Source organism: Orbicella franksi, chromosome 10 (assembly GCF_964199315.1).
Source record: "Orbicella franksi chromosome 10, jaOrbFran1.1, whole genome shotgun sequence".
Classification (NCBI taxonomy): domain Eukaryota; kingdom Metazoa; phylum Cnidaria; class Anthozoa; order Scleractinia; family Merulinidae; genus Orbicella; species Orbicella franksi.
Genome location: NC_138154.1, coordinates 22771148 through 22792879, shown reverse-complemented (window position 1 = coordinate 22792879; position 21732 = coordinate 22771148). Strand labels below are relative to the sequence as shown.

Sequence of the window (21732 nt, the reverse complement as noted above, 5' to 3'; positions counted from 1 at the left end):
GTTGTTTGAATTGAAACTGTGATTGACCTTCTATGATTCAAAACGCATCTTTTTCACTAAGATGCTTTTACTAACTCTGTCCCTTTCTATGTTTATTGATTCTAATAAGAACATTGGGACTTTTGCTTTCCAGGTTTTGGTTGTAATCACTGATGGAAAGCAAACGACATCAAAACCGTACACCAAACTGTCAGTTGCGTCACAAGGAGTAAAGAACAAAGATGTAGCGGTGTATGCTGTTGGAGTAGGTAAAGGAGCTGATGAAGCAGAGCTAAGAGAAATAGCATCGAGCCAAGAGAATGTCTTTGTATCTGCGTCATTTAAGGAACTTCAGACGCTTGCAGTCGAGATGAGGAAGAGGCTTTGCGAAGGTCAGTATTCCTTCCTCCCATATAGAACACTTGTTGTCAAGAACACAAATTAACGTAGCTTAAAACATAAGTTGTCACGGTGTAACTTTGACTTCCTTCAAGTTTTCTTAAATTGTTTGTTTATTTTGCCATTCACCATCTCTCAGCCAAACCTCCAGATCCATGCAAGACGGTTGGCTGTAAGGCTCCTTACAACATAGGCTGCAGAACTGTAAATAACACAGCAGAGTGCATCTGCCCGACATGTCCAGACACAGCCGACCCTGTTTGCACATCAGACGAAATCCAGGATCGTTCTGAGTGTCACATGAAGAGGCAATCTTGTATAAGTGGCGATCTGGTAACTGTTGCAAAGAAGGGACCATGTGGTATGTGAGATTATTGACTTCGATAAAGAGCGTTTTCTTGGTTGACTATTTTACAAACACGTTTTTCACTTACATCCTGCTAGTTGAGTAGAAAACCCCAAATCATTGATATTACAACGTATTATGTTATCCCGTTTGGGCAAACAGGGATGTCTTTGTGTCCTAAAAAGTGAACTTTTTTGTTGAAGCTGTCAACTCCTTTTTTTACTAGGAAAGGAATGCAAGCCAATTGCAGATATTGGATTTGTCATCGACTCATCTGGAAGCATTGGACGAAGCAACTGGGGAAGAATGAAGCGATTCCTAAAAGCGTTGGTCAGCAAGCTTGACGTCAGTCCTTCCACTACGCACATATCAGCTGTTGCCTATAGCAACAACCCTGAGGTCGTCTTACGATTCAGAAACCGTCAGAGTACAGATGAAGTGAATAACGCAATTGATGGAATGCGTTGGCAGCGAGGTTTCACTTACACAGACAAAGCCCTTCAACTTGCAGACAATGATTTGTTCCAGAGTGCAAATGGCATGAGACCAAACGTAGCAAAGGTAAAGATGTCCTTGCTTATACCTCAGTAAATGGTGAACAGCGCAACTAAATATGTTGTACCTCCTCTCTCTAGTTATGGTTTAGAGGTTTTTTAATTGAAAATGTGGTTGACTTTCTATAATTCAAAACGGGCCTTTTTCCACTAAGGTGCATTTTAATAACTCTGGCCCTTTCTATGTTTATTGATTCTAATAAGAATACTGGGAATTTTCCTTTCCAGGTATTGGTTGTAATCACTGATGGAAAGCAAACGACTTCAAAACCGTACACCAAACTGTCAGTTGCGTCACAAGGAGTAAAGAACAAAGATGTAGCGGTGTATGCTGTTGGAGTTGGCAAAGGAGCTGATAAAGCAGAACTAAGAGAAATTGCATCGAGCCAAGAGAATGTCTTTGTATCTGCGTCATTTAAAGAACTTCAGACACTTGCTGTTGAGATTAGGAAAAGGCTTTGTGAAGGTTTGTTTCCTAAGTAATGACCCCAAAAGTAGGAGGAAACATACATTACTTTTTGTATTTATTTCGAGCTCTATTAGTTTATCAATTTTGTTAGTGTCAAATGTTGCCCTCTCCAATAAAGTCTATTATTATTATTATTATTATTATTATTACATAATATCTAAGGTGCTCATCCCTGCAATTACGGAGCATAGGTGCACTCGGCTGGACAGGGACATTCTAGCACTGCCAGTCCGTCTAGGGGGGCTTGGCATGAGAAACCCGTGTCTTGACGCAAATCTTGAGCAATCCTCCTCCGTCAAAGTTACCATCCCGCTGGTCCAACAGATCGTGGCTCAATCCCATCAGATGCCGGATGATTCTTTGGTCAAGCCACTACAACAGGCAATGAGCAGTGAGAGAGCAACGGTGCTCCAAGACAGGGCAGAGCATATTAGAGGGGTAGCCCCACAGAAAGTCCAACGGGCACTTGACCTTGCTGCGGAAAAAGGGTCATCTGTTTGGCTGACGGTACTCCCCCTTCGTGAAATGGGTTTCAATCTAAATAAGAGAGAGTTCCGCGATGCAATCAAACTGCGCTACGATTGCCGGTTGATGATATCCCCTCCAGCTGTGTATGCGGTGATGCTTTTACAGTGGACCACGCAATGATATGCAAGAGAGGTGGGTTCGTTACCCAACGTCACAATGAGCTGAGGGACTTAGAAGCCGAACTCCTGAATATGGTTTGTACCGATGTTGAGATTGAGCCTGTCCTGCGAGACATCTCGGGTGAACAGCTGGGAAGAGGTTCTAATCGAGCTCCAGATGCGAGATTAGATATTCATGCGCGCGGGTTCTGGGAGAACCAACGATCAGCATTCTTTGACGTGAGGGTTTGTCACCCTAATGCTGATTCGTATAGGGACCTAGAGCTCCAACAGATATACCGCAATCATGAGAACGAGAAGAAGCGCCTTTACGCGAGGAGGGTTTTGGATATCGAACAAGGAACTTTTACACCCCTTATTTTCACGTCAACAGGCGGTATGGGAAACGAGTGCTTGCAATACCATTCCAGACTGGCGCAGCTGATCTCCATCAAGAAAGGAGAACGTTATGCTAAAACAATCTCCTGGATAAGAGCAAGGACATCCTTCGCTTTACTAAGATCCGCACTAATCTGCCTAAGAGGTTCAAGAGCTAGAAGGAAAGCCTTTTGTGACTTTAAGAACATTGATATTGACGTTGAAACCCAGGAGCGAGCCATTATGTAAACACTGTTGAAATAGGTTTTAATAGTTTATTTCTTTTATTTGCTTTTACCTTGTAATATACCGATATTGACGTTGAAACCCAGGAGGGAGCCATTACGTAAACACTGTTGAAATAGGTTTTAATAGTTTATTTCTTTTACTTACTTTTACCTTGTATATACCAATTTGTATGGAATATGTTAATTAATGTTATGATGATGATAGTAGTATTAGTATTAGTTGTAGTAACGATGATATCATGATTAGATACGGAAACATGTTTTACAGGTTTAACAGACATCAAATTATGTAAATATTATAGCATTTTGTAAAGCTTAGTTCTAGTTTTTGTCACAATAAACACATTATTGTTATTTTAATTATTATTATTATTATTATTATTATTACTTTGGGGTATTAAATTGGCTACAAGTGAAATTAAAAAAAAAATTTTTAAAAATTACATCGCTTTCAATGTTAAGAGTTTTATAGGATTCCAAGATTTTTCAACCACAGTAATGTTCCGTAACAAGGACAATAGCAACAGTAGCAGCTCTTTTTTTACCAAGAGTTACTCCTAATTTTAAGAATCGTATAGGAGCCCTGTTTACCCCCAGAATAATCATATATATATCACACCCGACTAGTATGCGGGGGGACGTGGGTTCAAATCCCACTCAGGGCGAATTTTCTTTCAAACACTTATTCACTTTAAAATATGATTACTTGGGGTGTACAGGGTTAGGGGTTCTCTCATATACTATATATATATATATATATATATATATATATATATATATATATAGTTAAGTGTAAGACGAGGCGTCATGAAGCAAACTTCTAACTGTTCCGGCTTTTAATGTAAGTTAGAAGTTTGCTTCATGACGCCTCATCTTACACTTAACTAAAATTCACATTAAAGCACGGTATCTTTTGATCCTTCTACTGGAAGTCACCGTTTGGAAAACCATATTATTCTGCCTATATATATATATATATATATATATATATATATATATATATATATATATATATATATATATATATGTATATTGCTGAAAAAAAGGCAACCTCCTTTAGAAATAATAAATTGTCAGGTTTCTAAGATTCCTCTGGGGACGTCCTTGATTGCGAAATATGAAAATATCAATTCAAGCCTTCTGAAGCAGACCTTTGGAACGTTACATCTGACTTATGATGGCATCAATTATACTGTCGTGGAATTTACCCAGTTAAATCATATGCGATCGATATGACCTTGCACAATTGTTGCTGAATCTTTGCATTTTATTTTTCTTAGCGAAACCTCCAGATCCATGCAAGACTGTTGGCTGCAAGGCGCCCTACAACATAGGCTGCAGAACTGTCAACAACACAGCAGAATGCATCTGCCCAACATGTCCGGACACGCTTAACCCTGTTTGTACTTCAGATGATGTTCAGGATCGTTCTGAGTGTCACGTGAGGAGGCAATCTTGCGTCACAGAAGATCTAGTGACTGTTACAAAGCGTGCACCATGCGGTATGTGAGGTCTCATCAGATGTTATTACAAAGCGGAGTAATCTTAAGCGTTGGTGCTAAAAATATAGTTGTCATTTATCCGCCTTAAAAATAAGTTCCAAAGATCAGTGGACAATGAAGTCATTATTAATCAACATTCCTTTGAATTCCCTAAAATGACGCCTTTTCGCGAGTGTGTTACAATCGTACGTAGTCTGCGATCAGTTTCACGTTGGAGCACAAGAGTGCGAACACCAGACTCCTTCCCGCCGGATCGCTTTGCTGTTCGCCGCTCGCGCGCGTGACTCAAAGGTGAGCGTGCTCGCAGGCTATATCGTACAATGTACGTGCCACAGGAAAGAACTAAACGCCCAGCAAAAGAAAAACCAAACAGTCTTTTTATCTTCACACGTTATTGGGTGTCTCAATCCGGTCGTTCAGACAGTTACGTGGTTCCAAAGCTTCTCGGGATGTGGTCTCAAATATACTGTAATTCTTACATGTGGGCATGTAATCATTTAAACGTTTAGCCACCACCAGTCCAAAGCAAACAACAATGCAAATTGTAAAAAGCATACAGCGATGAATTTAGAGACCCTTTAAGACCCCAGTTAACGTTAGCACTGAGGAAATAAATTTGTCTATCAATAGAGTCCTAGATCTTTCTTCCTTCCAATATTTGATAAGCGATTATGAAACAACAGCATAGCTTGGAATAACTTTAATTTATCAAGCTTTACTTTTTCACCAGACAAGGAATGCAAGCCAATTGCAGATATTGGATTTGTTATCGACTCATCTGGAAGCATTGGACGAAGCAACTGGGGAAGAATGAAGCGATTCCTAAAAGCGTTGGTCAGCAAGCTTGACGTCAGTCCTTCCACTACACACATAGCAGCTGTTGCCTATAGCAACAACCCCGAGGTAGTGCTGCGATTTAACGGCCGTCAGGGTACGAATGAAGTGAATTTGGCATTCGATAGAATGCGTTGGCAGCGCGGCTTCACCTACACAGATAAAGCTCTTCTCGTGGCAGACAATGATTTGTTCCAGAGTGCAAATGGCATGAGACCAAACGTAGGCAAGGTACGTCGATGACGAAGCGCTGGGCAATGTAACGTAATAACGTACTCAGACGTAGATCATCTTTCTTTTTGCTTCATACGTCATCTTATAAAGGATAGTTACGGGGGTCAGAAAATTGAGATGATGTATAGATTTAGCTAAGCCTAAAAGTGGAACTCCCGTTAAATACTGATCATCTACTTGACACAATAACATTGAAAGAATTAATCAATAGCCATTTCAGGAAGCCGAATACATTGAAGAACAAAAATAATGAGGAAATTTTAATAAACACAATATACACATCACTGCATTCGAGTATCAAATCACTCTTTTCTTATGTAGACACTTTTCTTTGTTCCAATAAACTCGTATAGCCTTATCGCCTTGTGAGTGAAAACATCCGATAGTTGCCACCTTTGTTCCTTTTTTTTGTTCTTTTATTTTTTTGCCAAAGGAATTTGTTTCATTTGTTTAGGCTCTAGTTGTCATCACGGATGGAAAACAAACAACATCAAAACCTTATACCAAACTATCAGTAGCCTCACAAGGAGTGAAGAACGCGGGAATTGCAGTATATGCTGTTGGAGTTGGCAAGGGAGCTGATGCAGCAGAGTTGAGAGAAATTGCATCGAGCCAAGAGAACGTCTTTATATCTGCATCATTTAAGGAACTGCAGACTCTTGCTGTTGAGATAAGAAAGCGGCTTTGTGAAGGTCAGTGTAGAATCTATTTTGTTTTAACTCTTTCTGGTAAAAGGGTTTAAAATGAGTAGGTTTCAATTCGGGGTTACGTTTTTTTACGTTTTTTTTTCGTGATTAGTTACTGAAGAGTATTATTACCGGGAGAACTGGACGACCCGGGGTAGTTTTTTACAAATAACTTTTTTAAATAAAACATAATTTAGTAAGAGAGTATCTAGCAGTTGAATAAAAACCTGAGGAACCCATTTGTTGGCTATCTATTATCTAATATCCAATGCGCGCTGGTGGAATGATTGTTAACTACTACCAGCAGCTTTTAAACGAGTGTGGTCTCCATTGCAGGACTCGACTTTTCTTTTCGTTTCCAGAGAATTGATCTTTGACAAAGAAGTCTTTTATTACTGTTTTTTTTTTGTTTCTCTTTTAGTCCGTCCTCCTCCCACAACTCTACCTCCTACCACACCAAAACCAACAGGTAAGTTGTGCTCCTTCGTGAGCTTACGTACACCATAAACCAGGTAGAAGGTAGATTATCTTAAGTGAAGAAAGTTTGACCAGGTGTGCTTCAATTCATGTCAGTTTATTTAGCGAATGGAGAAAAAGGATCGCTATAATTACTCATCGTCTGAGAGTTGCCCCATGGATGTTTGACGTGCTTAAAACAAATATTTGCCCTTTATTATTATTCTACCTTTGACATCAAATTTCCAAGGGACAACTATCAGACTGGTAGTTCCGAGACATAACGCTCTATTGTCTTTATTTTTCACCACCAAAGTTTCTTCTGTGTGCAGTTTAAAAAAAACATGTTGACTTGTTTTAAACATTTTTTAGATGAAAGGCGTGAGAGCCAAATTCCAAAAGAAAACAGACATATTGCGTCTTTCAATTTGTTGTTGTTGCTGTTGTTTTTTTCTATAAGCTGGCTTGTTTAGTGAAAAATTTTTACCGACGAGTACTGTCCATCCGGTTACTTTCCTCGGACGGGCGCTATCGGCAGAAAATGTCTCTCCGCCGATGAACGCTATCGCGTCACGTGATCAAATTAAACCAATAAGAATCAGAGAAAATTTACTGGGGAACTATTATTTTTCGCATCTGATAAGAAAAGGGAAGAAATGTATTCCACAAATGCGGTCGTAAGACCTTAACCAAAACATATAGAAAGTCGCATGAAGTCCAGAAGGGCTGCTAGTGGAGCTTTCCTAGACCTTAAAAGTGATTGTGATTTTTTCCTAAGCCCACGAATTTTAATATCTAAAAATTGGCCTATTAATCAAAACTGATGCAAAATCACCTCACAAAAACACATAGAAGTCGAATGGCGTCCTCAATGCGATTCATTTATTCATTCATTCATTCATTCACACCTTTTCGTGGTCGTAAGCTAACTTTGCCTATTTCTTTACTGTCATTTAGAATTTGTATGCGAAGCTGTAGCAGACGTAGCTTTTCTGGTGGATTCATCAGGCAGCATTGGCCGGCGGAACTGGGTCAAGATGTTGCAGTTCTTGAAAGACATGGTGAAAGCTTTCAACGTCGGCCCAGATAAAACACACATTGCTGTTGTAGCCTACAGTAGCAGAGCGAACCTTGAGTTTAAATTCGACCGACTTAAAGGATCTCAAATAACAGAGGCAGGATACTACAGTCTTATCGATAGAATCCGATTTCAGAGAGGCTTCACCTTTATTGACAAAGCTCTGATTCTTGCCGATCAACAAGTATTTCAAAGATCGGCTGGAATGAGACCAGAACTTCCTCAGGTAGGTTAAAAATTTGCAGGTTAATTTGCAATTGACTTTCAGTAGTGTTCATTTTTTTTTTAAGATAAGTTTTCGGCATTACCGCGTTATCGCACAATTTTGAGATGGGAGGGTAGAGGAGCTCAAAGGAGAGAAGAAGAGAGGAGGGGATGAATTTTTTGTCAGAGAGTTGAGGTTTATTTTCGGGAGGACTGATTTACGGTGTGGCTTTGTTTCCATCTGTGGAAAATAACAATAATGGTTTAAGTCTCCTCGTGGATAATCGTACCACACACGTTGCCTGGATGTTTTCGTGAGTGCATTTAAAACTGCATAGCCTGTCTACGTAATTAATTTTTGAGTCAAAGAATTGGCTATTTTTAGACCCTCCTGGGTTTCTGAAACCGATCTAAAAATAACTTACTCTTCATGCTCCCTTGGCTTATGTCATGCCTTCAGGGCCGGGTTGTTCGGAAGCCGGTTAACGCTAACCCAGGATATAAAAGTTAACCGAAGTATAAATTTTTCTTACATACAAATGTTTTTCACTGCTTTTGTTTTGTGTAATTTGAGATTATTCAAACTCAAAACAGAAGGCCAAATAATATACAGATAACCTGACCGCAGAGTCAAAATTCTCGCTTATTTTGGGTTAGCTTAATCGGCCTTTGAAAAACCCTGCCCTGAAGGAGAAAGGTAAAACATTTGGCAAATATTAACAGGCTTATTTCTTCGGCAGATCGCCATTGTTATTACTGACGGAGAACAAACAACAGACAGAGGTCCATATAGACAGCTTGCTGACGCATCTAGGGGACTTAAATTGAAGAAGGTTCAGGTCTATTCCCTTGGTATTGGAACAAAACTCGACCAGAAACAGCTGGAGGACATAGCCAGTTCAAAGGACAAGGTGTTTTTCGCTACTAGTTTTGCCGAACTTGCACCAGTGGCGCAGGAGATTGTGCAGAATTCGTGTCCAGGTAGGTTATCCTCGCAAACGTTAGGCATGCAAATACTTCATAACATCACATCACATCACATCACATTAAGTTAGAATATGGGTTCAAGTAAACCATTCGGTTTTCTAGTTGGCCCCATATTTTCAAAATTAGTTAATTTTCGGTACAGTTGAGGAACCAGAAAGGAGTGGAGAAAATTACAAAAATAATAGACATAATAGACCTACAAACGAACAGATCAAATTACTGGTTACTCCATACTGGTTGGAGCACATTTTACGGCAGTACTCTCTAATTTACAAAAGTGATTTCTCTTGAAGAGTACTTCTCTACGATTCAAAACTCGTATCATTATAACCTTGCATTTTGCATGGATAATTTCAGAGGACATTTTGCGTTTGTCGCGTGCCCTTTCGTTTAGGAGGAGGAATTTAATATAGAAAGGGTTCATTTTATTTTAAGCGAAATAATAAGTTTCTGTTTACCCTTTTGCACGGTCTTTGATCAATCAAAATCTTATTCGATTCTGTTTGCATACATAGAAATTAGATTGGTACGATAGAGAGACACCAGTAATACAGGTTCACGATGACGACGATGATGTTGTCGTTGTTTACTTGTTGTGTACTCATGCAATTTTTTTTTTTTTTCATATCCACATTCAGAACAAAAGAAAGGTAAGTTACTTCTTCTCTGTTTGACAGCTTTCAAGTTTTCAGTTAAAGGCTTTTTCGGGGAAATAATTTAAAACCGACATTATAAGTGGATTCCAGAGTGTATCCCTTTCTTGAAAGCGTAGTTCGCTTTTGTTGATTAATGAATTACCTTGTTTTACGTAACACTTTGCATAGCTGGTGTCTGTTGAAAGTGTTTTCAGACACGTTGGTAATACCTCTAAAGCGGCAAATCACTTTATGGTACTAATGAGATATGTTTCGGTCACTTCTCTTTCTCCGTTTTCATTTGAAGGCGAAAGCCCGAGAAAACTAAATAAACACCTTTACACAAATATGGTCTCTTGCTTACCCAAAAATCCATATCTACTTGAGACCAAAACAACTCAAACACCATACTAGTTGGGGTACCCGATATCAACATAGCCTATAAAAGTATAACATACAATCAGGCAAATTCGTCGCCGCGAAAAATAAGAACGCCAGATCACAGGTCAATACAAGTGGATTGCCACTTTCTCTATGGAAGGTGCGATAGGGGCCTCATGGTTAGTGCGCTCGACTCTGTATTGAGCAGTCTGGGTTCGAGCCCTGCCGGGGTCATCGCATTTTGTCCTTGGGCAAGACACTTTACTCTAGTGCCTCTCTCCACCCTGGTGATAGCTACGCGGCAAATTTAATGCTGGGGGTAACCCTGCATTGGACTAGCATCCAAGCTGGTGGAGAGCAGAAATACTCTTAGTCGTTTCATGCTACCGAAACTCGGCCTGATGGGCCACTTGGCTGGTATGCGGACTTTACCTATCACTTTCTCTGGCCGTTAACACTGAATTCTTAATTAATCTTTTAGCTGATCCTTGTGAAACCGAAGGCTGCAAAGCTCCTCATAACATAGGCTGCAAAGTAGTGGACGATCAAGCAGAGTGTATATGTCCCACTTGCCCTACAACTCTCCGGCCAGTGTGTGCCTCCGACGATGTTCAAGATCCTAGCGAGTGTGTACTGAGAAGACGGGCCTGCCTTACATCAACTCGAATTGGCGTTAACAGACGGGCAGCATGCGGTACGTCACAATTTACTGATGCGTTATAAGTTAACCAAATATTACTTTAGTGTTAGCCTGTTGTTGTAATTCTTCCCGAGAATGGACTGAGCCCGTGGTTAATATCAAGACGGTTGGCAAGCGGAATGAACCATGATGAAAAACTCGCGTGATTAAAATTTCAGAGTAAATGCTGTCCTACCATGCAGAAAGGGTTTAGTTTGGCAGCCGAAACCTATATATAAATCGAGTTCTAGAAGTGGGCTTGGTTATATTTTTATCTCTGAAAGGGATCAATTAATTTATTTCCATTCTTATTTAATGATTGATTGACTGACTGACTGATTTTCACAAGTTTACCTTTTCAAATTACTATGTGTCTAGCAGCCTCCTGAGATGAATAGGATTACTGTCGCAGGGAAAAGAAGGACGTGGCTAAATCGTCAACCACGGCAGTGAAAACGTTGAAAAAATGGGAAAATGCTTTTTGTTACTGACGCAAGAGTTGAAAACCTTTTGGTTAATAACTTTCGTCTGTATTCTTTTTTTCAGTGCCCGACTGTAGCAAAGCTGCAGATGTCGCCTTTATCGTGGACTCTTCGGGAAGCATCGGTAAAACGAATTGGGAACGAACAAAGCGCTTCCTCATGAGAATCGTCAGCAAACTGGATATCGGACCCACAACCACACACATCGCGACAATCTCCTACAGCACGAATCCTGAAATTGTTTTGCGGTTCAACTCACTCTCCGGTAGTAGGTTGAACGTGAACGAGGTTGTCAAAGTTTTGGATGGATTGCCATGGCAGCGAGGATTTACCTACATCGACAAGGCTCTGAAACAAGCCGCACAAGGAGTGTTTACCACAGCTGCTGGCATGAGACCAAATGTGCCCAAGGTAGATGTTTGTTTGATAGTTGCCCTGTTAGATTGTTGCCTGATGTTGCTTTTTATGTTCTTGAGTCGGTGGCAGGCAGTAGAAATTACGTGGCTCAAACCCAAGTCCCTTTTTCTCAGGGTCAATATACATAGAAAACGATTCGAATCATAGCCATCCATTCAGTGTAATGGACCGTAGGAGATTTTCATTTGTGGAGTAAGATTGGTAGCGAGATTCTTGGAACAACTTGACAAAATTGGTGGGTATACCTGGGATATACTAGCGTCTCATCTCGTTCTCAGGGTCGGGCTTAGGGTCAGGGGGTGTTGCAATTCTCCTAGTCGCTAGAAACTGCGGAAACTGGGCCATTCGCCTCCATCTATCCCACGAACTGGAATCTACTTAGACACCTTTAACCTGACAACGTGAAGTAGACGTGGTTATTTTCCTCCATGTTTGAAATTACAGATCGCGTTCGTTATCACTGATGGTAAGCAAACCAAGACAGGCCAAGACACTCCTTTAGCCAAAGCCTCGAAACTCTTGAAGGATAAAGGTGTACAGATTGTAGCTATCGGAGTAGGAGAGCTCAGAACCGTCGTGGACTACACAGAGCTTTTGGACATCTCTTCAAGCACTGAATACGTGTTCGTGGCCAAGTCGTTTGAGCAACTGCAAAATCCAGCCAATGCAAGGGTATTTAGGCGAAGAGTTTGCGATGGTAAGCGATCAGCATCAGACAAATAGAACAATCAAGCGAAAAACTAGTAACCAGTCTACCTCTCGGACTACTCATGCTCATAAAGATCTGTCGCGTGACATCACGTCCTCAAAGCCACAATATAATCGCTGGCTATATGGGATTATGCAATATATTGCATAATCCCTCAAAAATTGTAACTGTGGTTTATTCTCTTTTGAAACACGCAAGGAAGTGAGGAGAACATACGAGAAGAGCTCTAAAAGAGCAAAGCATAGTTTTAAAGGTCGGGTCTTAAAGCAACGTCCCTAGGGTAACTATGTCAGTTTTCTTGTGGGAGTGTGCCTACCTTAAACCAAAACCATGTTAAGCTGCATTTTCCAGCCCTGTTCTAGGTAACTTTGACACCTTAAGTCCCTACCCTTACACCAGAGTCGTCATTCTCCAAGGTTATCACTAACTTTTCTCGATTCCAATTGTCAATAGATCATTTGCATACAAGTGCCTGCTCAGTGACCTGGCCTTTGAATGGCAGCGAGGCTGGAGGTGGCCTTGTTTTGATACACACCTCCCTTCTTTTGTTGTGTAAATCAAGTTAATTGAGTTAAACAGAGAGGTTTGTATTAAAGCAAGGTCATCTCCGGCCTCGCTTGCATCCATAGGCCAGGTAACTGAGCACACAACTATAGAATGGCCTATTCTCAGTCTAGACTAAAGATTTTGTGCAAAAGTGTCCCCACGTAGTATAATTCTCCTTTCCGATGTTCTGATTGTTGTAAAATGCTAATTCGCCTTTGTTTTATTTCGTTTACAGCCAGACCAAGTATTGGTAAGGAAATGTTTTTATTTTCTTTTGTATTGCTATTTCTAATTTGGCTGTTCCATTTATGTATCTTTATCAATGAGTAGTGCGGTGGACTCGGACCGAGTGGTCTGGGTTCGTGTCCTGGTTGGGGTCAGCGTTTTATATCCCCGAGAAAGGAACTTCTAGAAAGCGCGCGTTAATCTAAACCTTCATGGAAACGCGGCGAAGTCTTTTGACGTAAATAAAGGTGCGATTTCCCTTTCTTTTTCACGTAGGGGCCAAACCACCCCCCAAATGTTTCGTCAGTTCTTGGGTATTTCACATTATTTCGCATTACTTAAAAAGTATTGACTCTTTCTACACCAAACTTGGCAGATGGGCAGGAGACCTATTTCCGATTATATTTACGTGAAAAATGTCAGTAAATGTCAAAGTTGTGACGTCACAGTGATGACGTCATGTTTTTTGCCACTTTTGAAGTTTTTAATATGCATATTATTTACAATGTGTTCGAAAGAGCACATCAAGCGGAGTTGAAACCTGAAAAAATTTTGTCCATATCACAAAAATTGAATGAAATATGGCATTTTTAAATATGAAAAATAACTCTGCAAATTATGGGGTCCCCCCCTTGAGAAAAATCCCCAAATTGGAGCCGTAATTTTGTTCCAGCAAATGCAGCTATGTTGCACATGTGATGTGCCAGATGACTAAAATTAGTTTTGTTACGTCATAACCTGTGACATCACCAGTTTTTTTACTGTTAATACCATCCTAACAAAGCCGAAAATCAAATTTCCAAAACCATACGATTATTGACAACATCAAGCTTTCTTTTTTTCTAGATTATTAGCCTTCATAGAATAAAACTGAAAAAAATAAACCAGAGAGACTGAATTAAGAAGGACACTATGATTAAGCAAATTCCGGGGGGGGGAACAAAAAAATATTTAATTTACCATATCTCAAAAAATAATCATTATAGCAAAAAACGTTTCCGGCATTTTACTCCTCAAGTTAAGGCCCTTCCAATGACAATCTTTTTATCAGATTTTACAAAAAATTATAACACGTTTTGGTGAAGTCATCAATTATGACGTCATAATCTGACATTTTGTCACAACTTCCAAATTAAAATAAACTGGAGAACAAAGAAAGCTCATCTGCCAAACTTGGTTCAGAAATATATAAACTAAGCAAATATAGCCTTCATGAAACATTAGGGGGGTGGTTTGGCCCCTACGTGTTTCCCGAGGTGTTTTTAAAAGAAATAGAAAGCAATCTCTCTGTGCTTCTATCGAGATTTATAAATCTACTTACGTTTTATCATGAATGCCGTTCTCAATTGGCTACGCTACTCACTATATATTCTGTTTTAGATGGTGAGTAGCTTAGCAGTGTGCGGTTTTCAACAAAATCGAGGCCGCTTCTGTGCGTTTTACAAGTGTTTGTGAAGAGGGTTGTACTTTAATTTTAAACGACTTATAGATTCACTCTAAAACAATTAGATTATTCGCTCTCGATTTCAATGCGTGATAGTTGACTCGGACTGCGCCCTTTTCAACAATCTTGCGGTTAGTCTCGAGCTCGATTTAAAAAACACACACTCGAGAATGTTTTGGGAGAACTCGAAGCAGTTCGTGTACACACAGTAGCTCTCGTTCTTTCAAATTTCCACTATCGTCTCCATGAGGTGATAGTTATGTCATTTTGTGGACGACCTACTGATAGTGTACGATGGCTCAGCCAATCAGATTGCAGCATTTGCGTTATTATACGAGTAAAAGTTTACTAAAACTCGATAGAAACACACAAAGTGTTTTCTATTTCGTAAAAATGACTACAAGTGCTCAGTGCTTTAACCACTATCTGGCTAAATGCTGGGATGGCGCTTGCGATAGGCTCTTAGTTATTACTCGAGTAATAAGCCTACTGGTTTTACTGCTCAATTAATAATTTTGCTTTTATATTCTCTTCAGGGCGTTAAACGAAATCCACTCCCTAACGAACCTCGCAACTCCATGTCAACTCACCCAGCCAGCCCAGCGTCAAAACTACAGCTACAAGCTAACTCTTTTTATTAGCGGTTCTTTTAAACTAACGTAGTGGCAGAGATATTTTATGTTTCCTTAGCGAATAACTCCTGAAAAGTTAAGTGCATTTCATAATAGTCAAAGCTTTTAGTTGAAAGATAGAAGGAAAGCTAAAAAACATTGCCGTTCAGTTTAACAAAAGATGACTTATGTTAGGTGCTAAATGACAAAAGTTTTATGATGAAAACAAAGACGACAGCGGTGGTAACACTAAGTATAAAAGTAGTTTAACACCTTGCCTGCTATGCGAACAGTTCTTGTTTACTTTCCAAGCATGCTCAAGTTATATTTAGTTCCTCATTGCTTAGGCATCGAAGCATAGTCAAGTTATTTTTGCCGTTTTGCTCGTAGAATGGCTTGCAAGGTATTGAACAATACATCCGGGTTTTAAAACCAATTCCTGGATGGTAGAAAAGGACAGTAACTAAACCTTAGTGACTACAGCGTGAATTAACAGTAGAAAGCTGCAGTAGTAGTTTTTAGCAAGGCGATTAAAAAACTAACGAAGAACATTCTTAACAAGTTTTAGTTTGTTTATTTGCTTGTTTTTTTTTTTTCATTTTTGTTTGTGTCTTCGTTTTGTCCCTACTCACGCTTGTACATCTTTTTATACGCCAAAAGCAAGACTTTGTCCATACTCTTTCCAAACCTAATAGTTTCTTTTTCCAGACTCAACAAAAATAGCTACCCCAAACATGTAACCAGAATGTAACCATGATGCAATTTAATGCGAACTCACACTACCAATCGCGATACAACGCGGAGACAGGACAATCACGTCAGGGGGTAGGGTGGAGAGACGAAGTTCACCAGATACAATGCGGAGAAAGGACAATCATGTCAGGGGGTAGGGTGGAGAGACGAAGTTCACCAGATTCCCTATTATTACATTTTGGTTAGGCGCGATATACATGAAATCTGGCATAGGTATTAAGCAATAGTTGCAGCTTGGAAAACTCTCCACGGTTTTTGTCCACCTTTTCTTGGCTTAATTTTTATTTTCCAAATTTTCGCCAAATCTGAAACACTAAATTTGCAGATTTCAATACTTTTCTTAATGATTTCAGACTCTCTACGCACCCGCTGTTAGTAGTACAGAGAAAATTGTCAGGACACAGGGAGTTAACAACGACAACAGTTAAAAGATTTAACAACAATAACAATATCGTACGTATATGTTTTTTATTTCCCGGTTAAACAGCATTACAATGCAACCAAGGAAATTGTATTTATCTAATAATACTGAAAAGAAGATACCCTTCTAAAATTATGTAAAACAGAAATGCGTGACTTGGCGGGGGTACAATAGAAGGAACGGTGTTTCCTGGAACCACTGTAAAAATTACGAAGGGAAGTTTTCTATAGGACGGATTTTGTTAAACAGGTTTGAAAATTGTAGCGCCTGGATTATTACTATTTCTGTCTAAACCTGCTAAAATATTCATGACGAAATATGCATCGGATTCGATAATTACTTAAGCCTTTACCCCCTAAGGCGAACGGCAGTTTTTCCCAAATCGGCAAATAAAGACACTCTGCCTGTGTACAATATGCCATTTGAAAGCTACTAATCAGCTTATTTAGGAATTGACCTCAACAGCTATGAAGGAGGTAGACATTTTGAGAGAAATTGCTTTAAAATGGGAAAATGAACGACTTCAAAAATGTATCAATCTTCTGCTATATTAGGTATACCCCTAAACTATAGCTTATTTAGCAGCTCTTAGTGCATAGCTTGATATGAAACGGGTCTTGCATCTCATTTGCATCCCGAAAAAGGAACTTAAAACTTCTGGGGGTGGTCAATCATGTCTTGGATGGGAGGGGGTCAAAATTTTATGACTTCAATGAGCAGATCTTGACAAGAAAATTTTCATGGCAAAAATTCATAGAAATCTATCAAATATTCACAAAGTTGTGACCTTGTGTGCCAATTTGCACTCTTAGGGGGTAAAGGGTTAAGACATCCCAGCGATTCACCACTGCGTGTGCACCTAAACTACATTAACAATAATTGTTACGATAAAATTGAAATACTATTGCACTAGTGCCAAGTTCCCGGTGTGCTTATGGTTGTATAGTGGTCGTTTCACTATGAAGAAAATTGGAAATGCAGAATCGGGAGCAAAGAAAAAGCCTAACTTGAATCAATTCCAAAAAAGTTCCCATTGAAAGCGTATTTTTAACAGACACGATTCTGAAACTTTCAGCTTGGTTTAATGAAAAGTTAGTGACGTGAATGAAGCGTTTAACGGTCCCAAAATTTTGATCCAATCTTATTCTCACTGTTGGGTAAAATTGCCGAAAACGTTTCACTGCTGAAAGCAATCTTATTCAGTGACATCTCTCATGATTGTAAGGCCTGGATCACATTAGCGACATCACGACATAAGCTATATAAGAACGACGTTATAACGTTATGTTTGCAGAGTGAACATCCTGACTTGATAACATAATAGCAACATAACAGCATCAACATAACAACAAGGAAAAAAGACTAATCTTTTCCTCATGTCGATGTTCACATTGCGACATAAGCTATTATGTCGTAATGTCGCTAGTGTGAACTAGGAAATAATCCCTGCGATGAAAGATAACTTTCACATCGATTCACTGATGAACTTTTTCTAACTTGCCGAAGAGCTTAAAAATTGTGACCACTAGAAAAAAGTGAAATTACACGTTTCAATCCAAGCTGGTGAAGAAAAAACAAATGAACATTTTTCTAGTCAGCTTTCCAAAAAGCGTATTTCATTTGTCCAGTTTGCACCACCCTTTTTCGTTTATACCCTCCCCAGGTTATCTCCGATCATTCTCTAAAAAGGTCACTTTTGATATGTCTACGTCTTATTCCTTTTAGCTATCTCATTAAAGCGTCTTTAATTTGACAAGGAAGTAACGTTCAGAGCAGAGAATGCAGATAAAGCAGATACTTACTCATGTCAGATTCGGCGATCCTTACGGTAACCAGAATGACATAGCTCTCCTGCAGCTCTACCAGCCGCTTAAACTTAGTCCATTCGTACTAACTGTGTGTTTACCCGAGAAGGATGAAGGGGATTTGTCGATTCCAAACGAGCACGCCATAGCAACAGGACGGGGGAGTATCGAGAGCCTTAGGGTTAGGAGAAGCCTTAAAACGAAAAGACATGTCAAAAGTTCTCAAGCACTCTTCTTTCAAAATTTAAAGTGACCGGCTGTGTCGATTGACTGCTGTTCCAGTAAGCTCTACAGTGACATTTTGTGCCGGAGATGGACGGGGAAGAAGTGGACACTGTGTAGGAGATGCTGCGGGAGCTTTTGTTCGAGAAGAACAAAGAGCAGACAAGAAACGATGGGCATGGGATGCCACCGGTCTTATAAGCTGGGGAGAAGGATGTGCGCAAAAGAATAAGAATGATTACTACACCAGGGTCTACCCATTTAGTGACTTGATTGGAAAAAAAAAATGGAAGAAAATTCTGCAAACGAGAACGATAAGAAATAGCTGACTGAAAGTCTAAAAGGGGACTAAAATGGTTAGATTGAAGGCACTTAGTGTTGTTGACAATAGCACAGCCAAATATATGGCAAAATTAGATCAATTATTCAGAAGTCATCATTATTTTGGATAACAGTGAGCGCCGATTGTTGTATTTGAGTTGCATTTAAAAACAGTGTATCCACAGAGTAGCGTACGCGAATGCTGACAGGTTATAAAAGTTACATTTTTAACTACTTCCCCAAGATTTTTCTGTAATAAGCCGTTTCTGAATAGACCAAATTCGATATTTTAAAATTCAGTCTAAAGCAATAGACCTCAGCACGAGGTTCTGGGGGAAAACTACAGAGTTTGTGAGGTTTATTCCCCAGAGCCTCGTGCTTAGGTCTGTTGTGTTAAGCTGAATTTTGATATATCGAAATTGGTCTGTTGCTTTCTAACTCTGTTTCAAAACGAGTGCTGGTGCACATCCTTTCATATGGAAATGAGTTGCTCTTCAAGACAATAAACGTGCAAGAAACCTCATTTCCATATTTGAAAGGTTGTGCACGAATATTCCTTTTTAACAGAGGTGACATGCCGTAAATGGCGCCTAAATTTAAATAATATTACTTTATACGTCCTAAGCCTCGTGTTAATGTTTCAGGACAGAGGATTTTTCACATAAATCTGAGGCTCCGACTCCAAACGCGAAAGATCAGTTCATCGCTTTGCATTGGGAAAATTTCACCCCTCTCTCCCCCCCCCCCCCTCCCCTCCCGAGAGAGATTTACAATGTGACGTTCTTAGCCCGGCATTTGGAGACAAAAGATGAATAACAGACTTCCGTCTACTTCTGCTCTCAATTAGCTAGAGAGGATAACAAAAACTGAGTTAGTTTGTTCCCGCCAGAGATTAAAAAAAATATATGTTTTGGCTGTCAGACTGTCACCGAATTATACTCTTTATCGTGAAATGTTCTTGCGTTCGCAAACCAAGGTTCACGAAAAATTTATAAACCACCAACAGAAAAATTATAGATCTCAATTTAATGGCACTTACATATTAATTCCACAAACTGCAACTGCCGATAGGTTCTTAAGATATTAAAGGTATATGGACTAACTGTTCATTATTAAAAACTGGATCACTGGATAATGCAATGCAAGAGTTTTCCTAGGTTAGCTCGAGATTTTTATCGCGTGATACTAAAATAGAGAGCGAATAATCTGATTGTTTTAATATAAATTTACTAGTCGCTCAAAATTTTAACTAAATCCTCTTCACAGACACTTTGAAAGGGCAAGGAAGCGGATCCCAGCGCTCACTGCAACGCTACTCACTATCTACTTAACAATGAGATTATGTGCTCGAGATTTCTATGAGGGGATATTTGATGAGGCCGAAGGCCGAATCAACTATCGCCTCATAGAAATCGAGAGCGAATAATCTAATTGTTTTAGTAGAATTCTAACTGAAATTAACGCAAATAACAGTTTCCAATTATTTTTCTACGCATTATTAAACTTTACGCTTCAACAAAATCGCACGCATTGAATTGTCCTTGGTAAATTTGCAGTTTTTTACGCGCGCGCACTCGTTTGTTTCAATAATTTCAAGTTTTTAGTCTTTTTTTTAGTCTTTTCAGGAATTTAATCATCCATTTACAACTAAACTTCTCTCCAAAACTTCGGAAAAACGATAGACGTCGCTTTTCGTGGACGACCGGCAGCTACTGCACTCCAATTAAACAATAGTGTTTATGTCGAGGAACTATCGGCCCCGCGGAAACTTGATGTTCTTAAAACAAATATGCTTCGAGGACAAATATGCAAGTTTTAAGAACATCAAATTTCCAAGGGCAACTGTCAGACCGATAGTTCCGAGACATTAACACTCTATCGTCTTTATTGTTCACCACTAAATTTTCTTCCGCGCGCCAGTTCAAAATCACATTAAATTATTTTTTGACTTTTTAAGATGAAAGCTGTGAAAAGTCAAAGGTAAAATTGGGAAAAAAAGCAGATAGCAACCCATATAATTGTTTATTTTTTATAAGCCCGCTTGTTTACAGAAAACTTTTCACGGACGAGTACTATCCATCCGGGTATTTTTCTCGGGCGGGCGCTATGGGCTGACAGTGTCTCTCCGCAGATGAACACTATCACGTCACATGATCAATTTAAACCAATAAGAATCGGAGAAAATTTAGTAGTGAACTATAATGGCTGATAGTATATGAGAAGCTCAGCCAATTAGATTGCAGCATTTGCATTAGTACACTAGTAGAATTATACTAAAACAGAATAGATAGTGAGTAGCGTAGCCAATCAGCGAACGGCATTCGCGATAGAACGCTAGGGATTAATATTAGAACTCGATAGAAACACAGTATATGTTTTCTAATTCTTAAATAATGGAACTTAACCCTGGATCGAATACTGGAGTAAATGACGTTGTAGTTTTCTGAACGACATTGAGGCAACACGGAACAACACGACTAGAGGCTCGACTATGAAAGAGAAAGACCGCACAAAAACAAACTGAAGTGGAACAGTTTTAGAACAACTTTAGTTGAAGAATCTTAGAGTTTCATTTGTGAGGTTTATTTTTTTATAAGAACTCCAGTTTTTCTGTCCGGTTTATTTAATTATTGCTACACACACTGAAAAGAAGAAAAGATTTACCCGATAAAGCTTATTTTGCTCTAGCTTGTTTTTGGTCACGACGAAAACTTTGCCGCGAGAAAATGGTCAATGTGTACAAACCTTTCAGACTTTTCAAAGAAACTTTGAAGTAATTGTGAGAGAGGGTGAAGAAACTATCTTAAATAAGCTAATTGGTTCGGCTTTACAGCCCTTCTCAAATGTTTACTCAAACCGAGCGGGTCCTGGGTAGGGTCTGCCTCTGGCACAAAAGAAGCCCTATTCGGCTTAACAATAAACTCACTGTCTAAAATTAATGTAACGTTTCGGTAGACGATACACAGACTTGTGTGACTGATGTGACCCTATCGCATCTCCTGGAACTTATCCAGGTCCCGTGTCATTCTTTCACAAACATCGTTTGCTGTATAAATCAGTCAAAGTGCACTTTTGAACTCAGCCAAATGCGTGACAATACG

The 21732-nt window shown here is 39.4% G+C and overlaps 1 protein-coding gene across 1 annotated transcript in view; it reads left to right on the top strand.

The window, feature by feature from the left end:
- The window catches only part of LOC145499467 (uncharacterized), a 132200-nt gene extending 115919 nt beyond the window's left edge, over window positions 1–16281 (top strand). Inside the window, exons 157-172 of the mRNA XM_081478984.1 lie at window positions 134–371; window positions 518–739; window positions 951–1285; window positions 1507–1744; window positions 4280–4501; window positions 5232–5566; window positions 6024–6261; window positions 6677–6724; window positions 7669–8015; window positions 8734–8974; window positions 9619–9630; window positions 10478–10690; window positions 11222–11568; window positions 12019–12271; window positions 13065–13079; window positions 15035–16281. Coding sequence (XP_081335110.1) covers window positions 134–371; window positions 518–739; window positions 951–1285; window positions 1507–1744; window positions 4280–4501; window positions 5232–5566; window positions 6024–6261; window positions 6677–6724; window positions 7669–8015; window positions 8734–8974; window positions 9619–9630; window positions 10478–10690; window positions 11222–11568; window positions 12019–12271; window positions 13065–13079; window positions 15035–15042 — 3312 coding nt within the window. The 3' untranslated portion in view covers window positions 15043–16281. The remainder of the gene's footprint in view (window positions 1–133; window positions 372–517; window positions 740–950; window positions 1286–1506; window positions 1745–4279; window positions 4502–5231; window positions 5567–6023; window positions 6262–6676; window positions 6725–7668; window positions 8016–8733; window positions 8975–9618; window positions 9631–10477; window positions 10691–11221; window positions 11569–12018; window positions 12272–13064; window positions 13080–15034) is intronic.
- Window positions 16282–21732: the final 5451 nt, after the last annotated feature.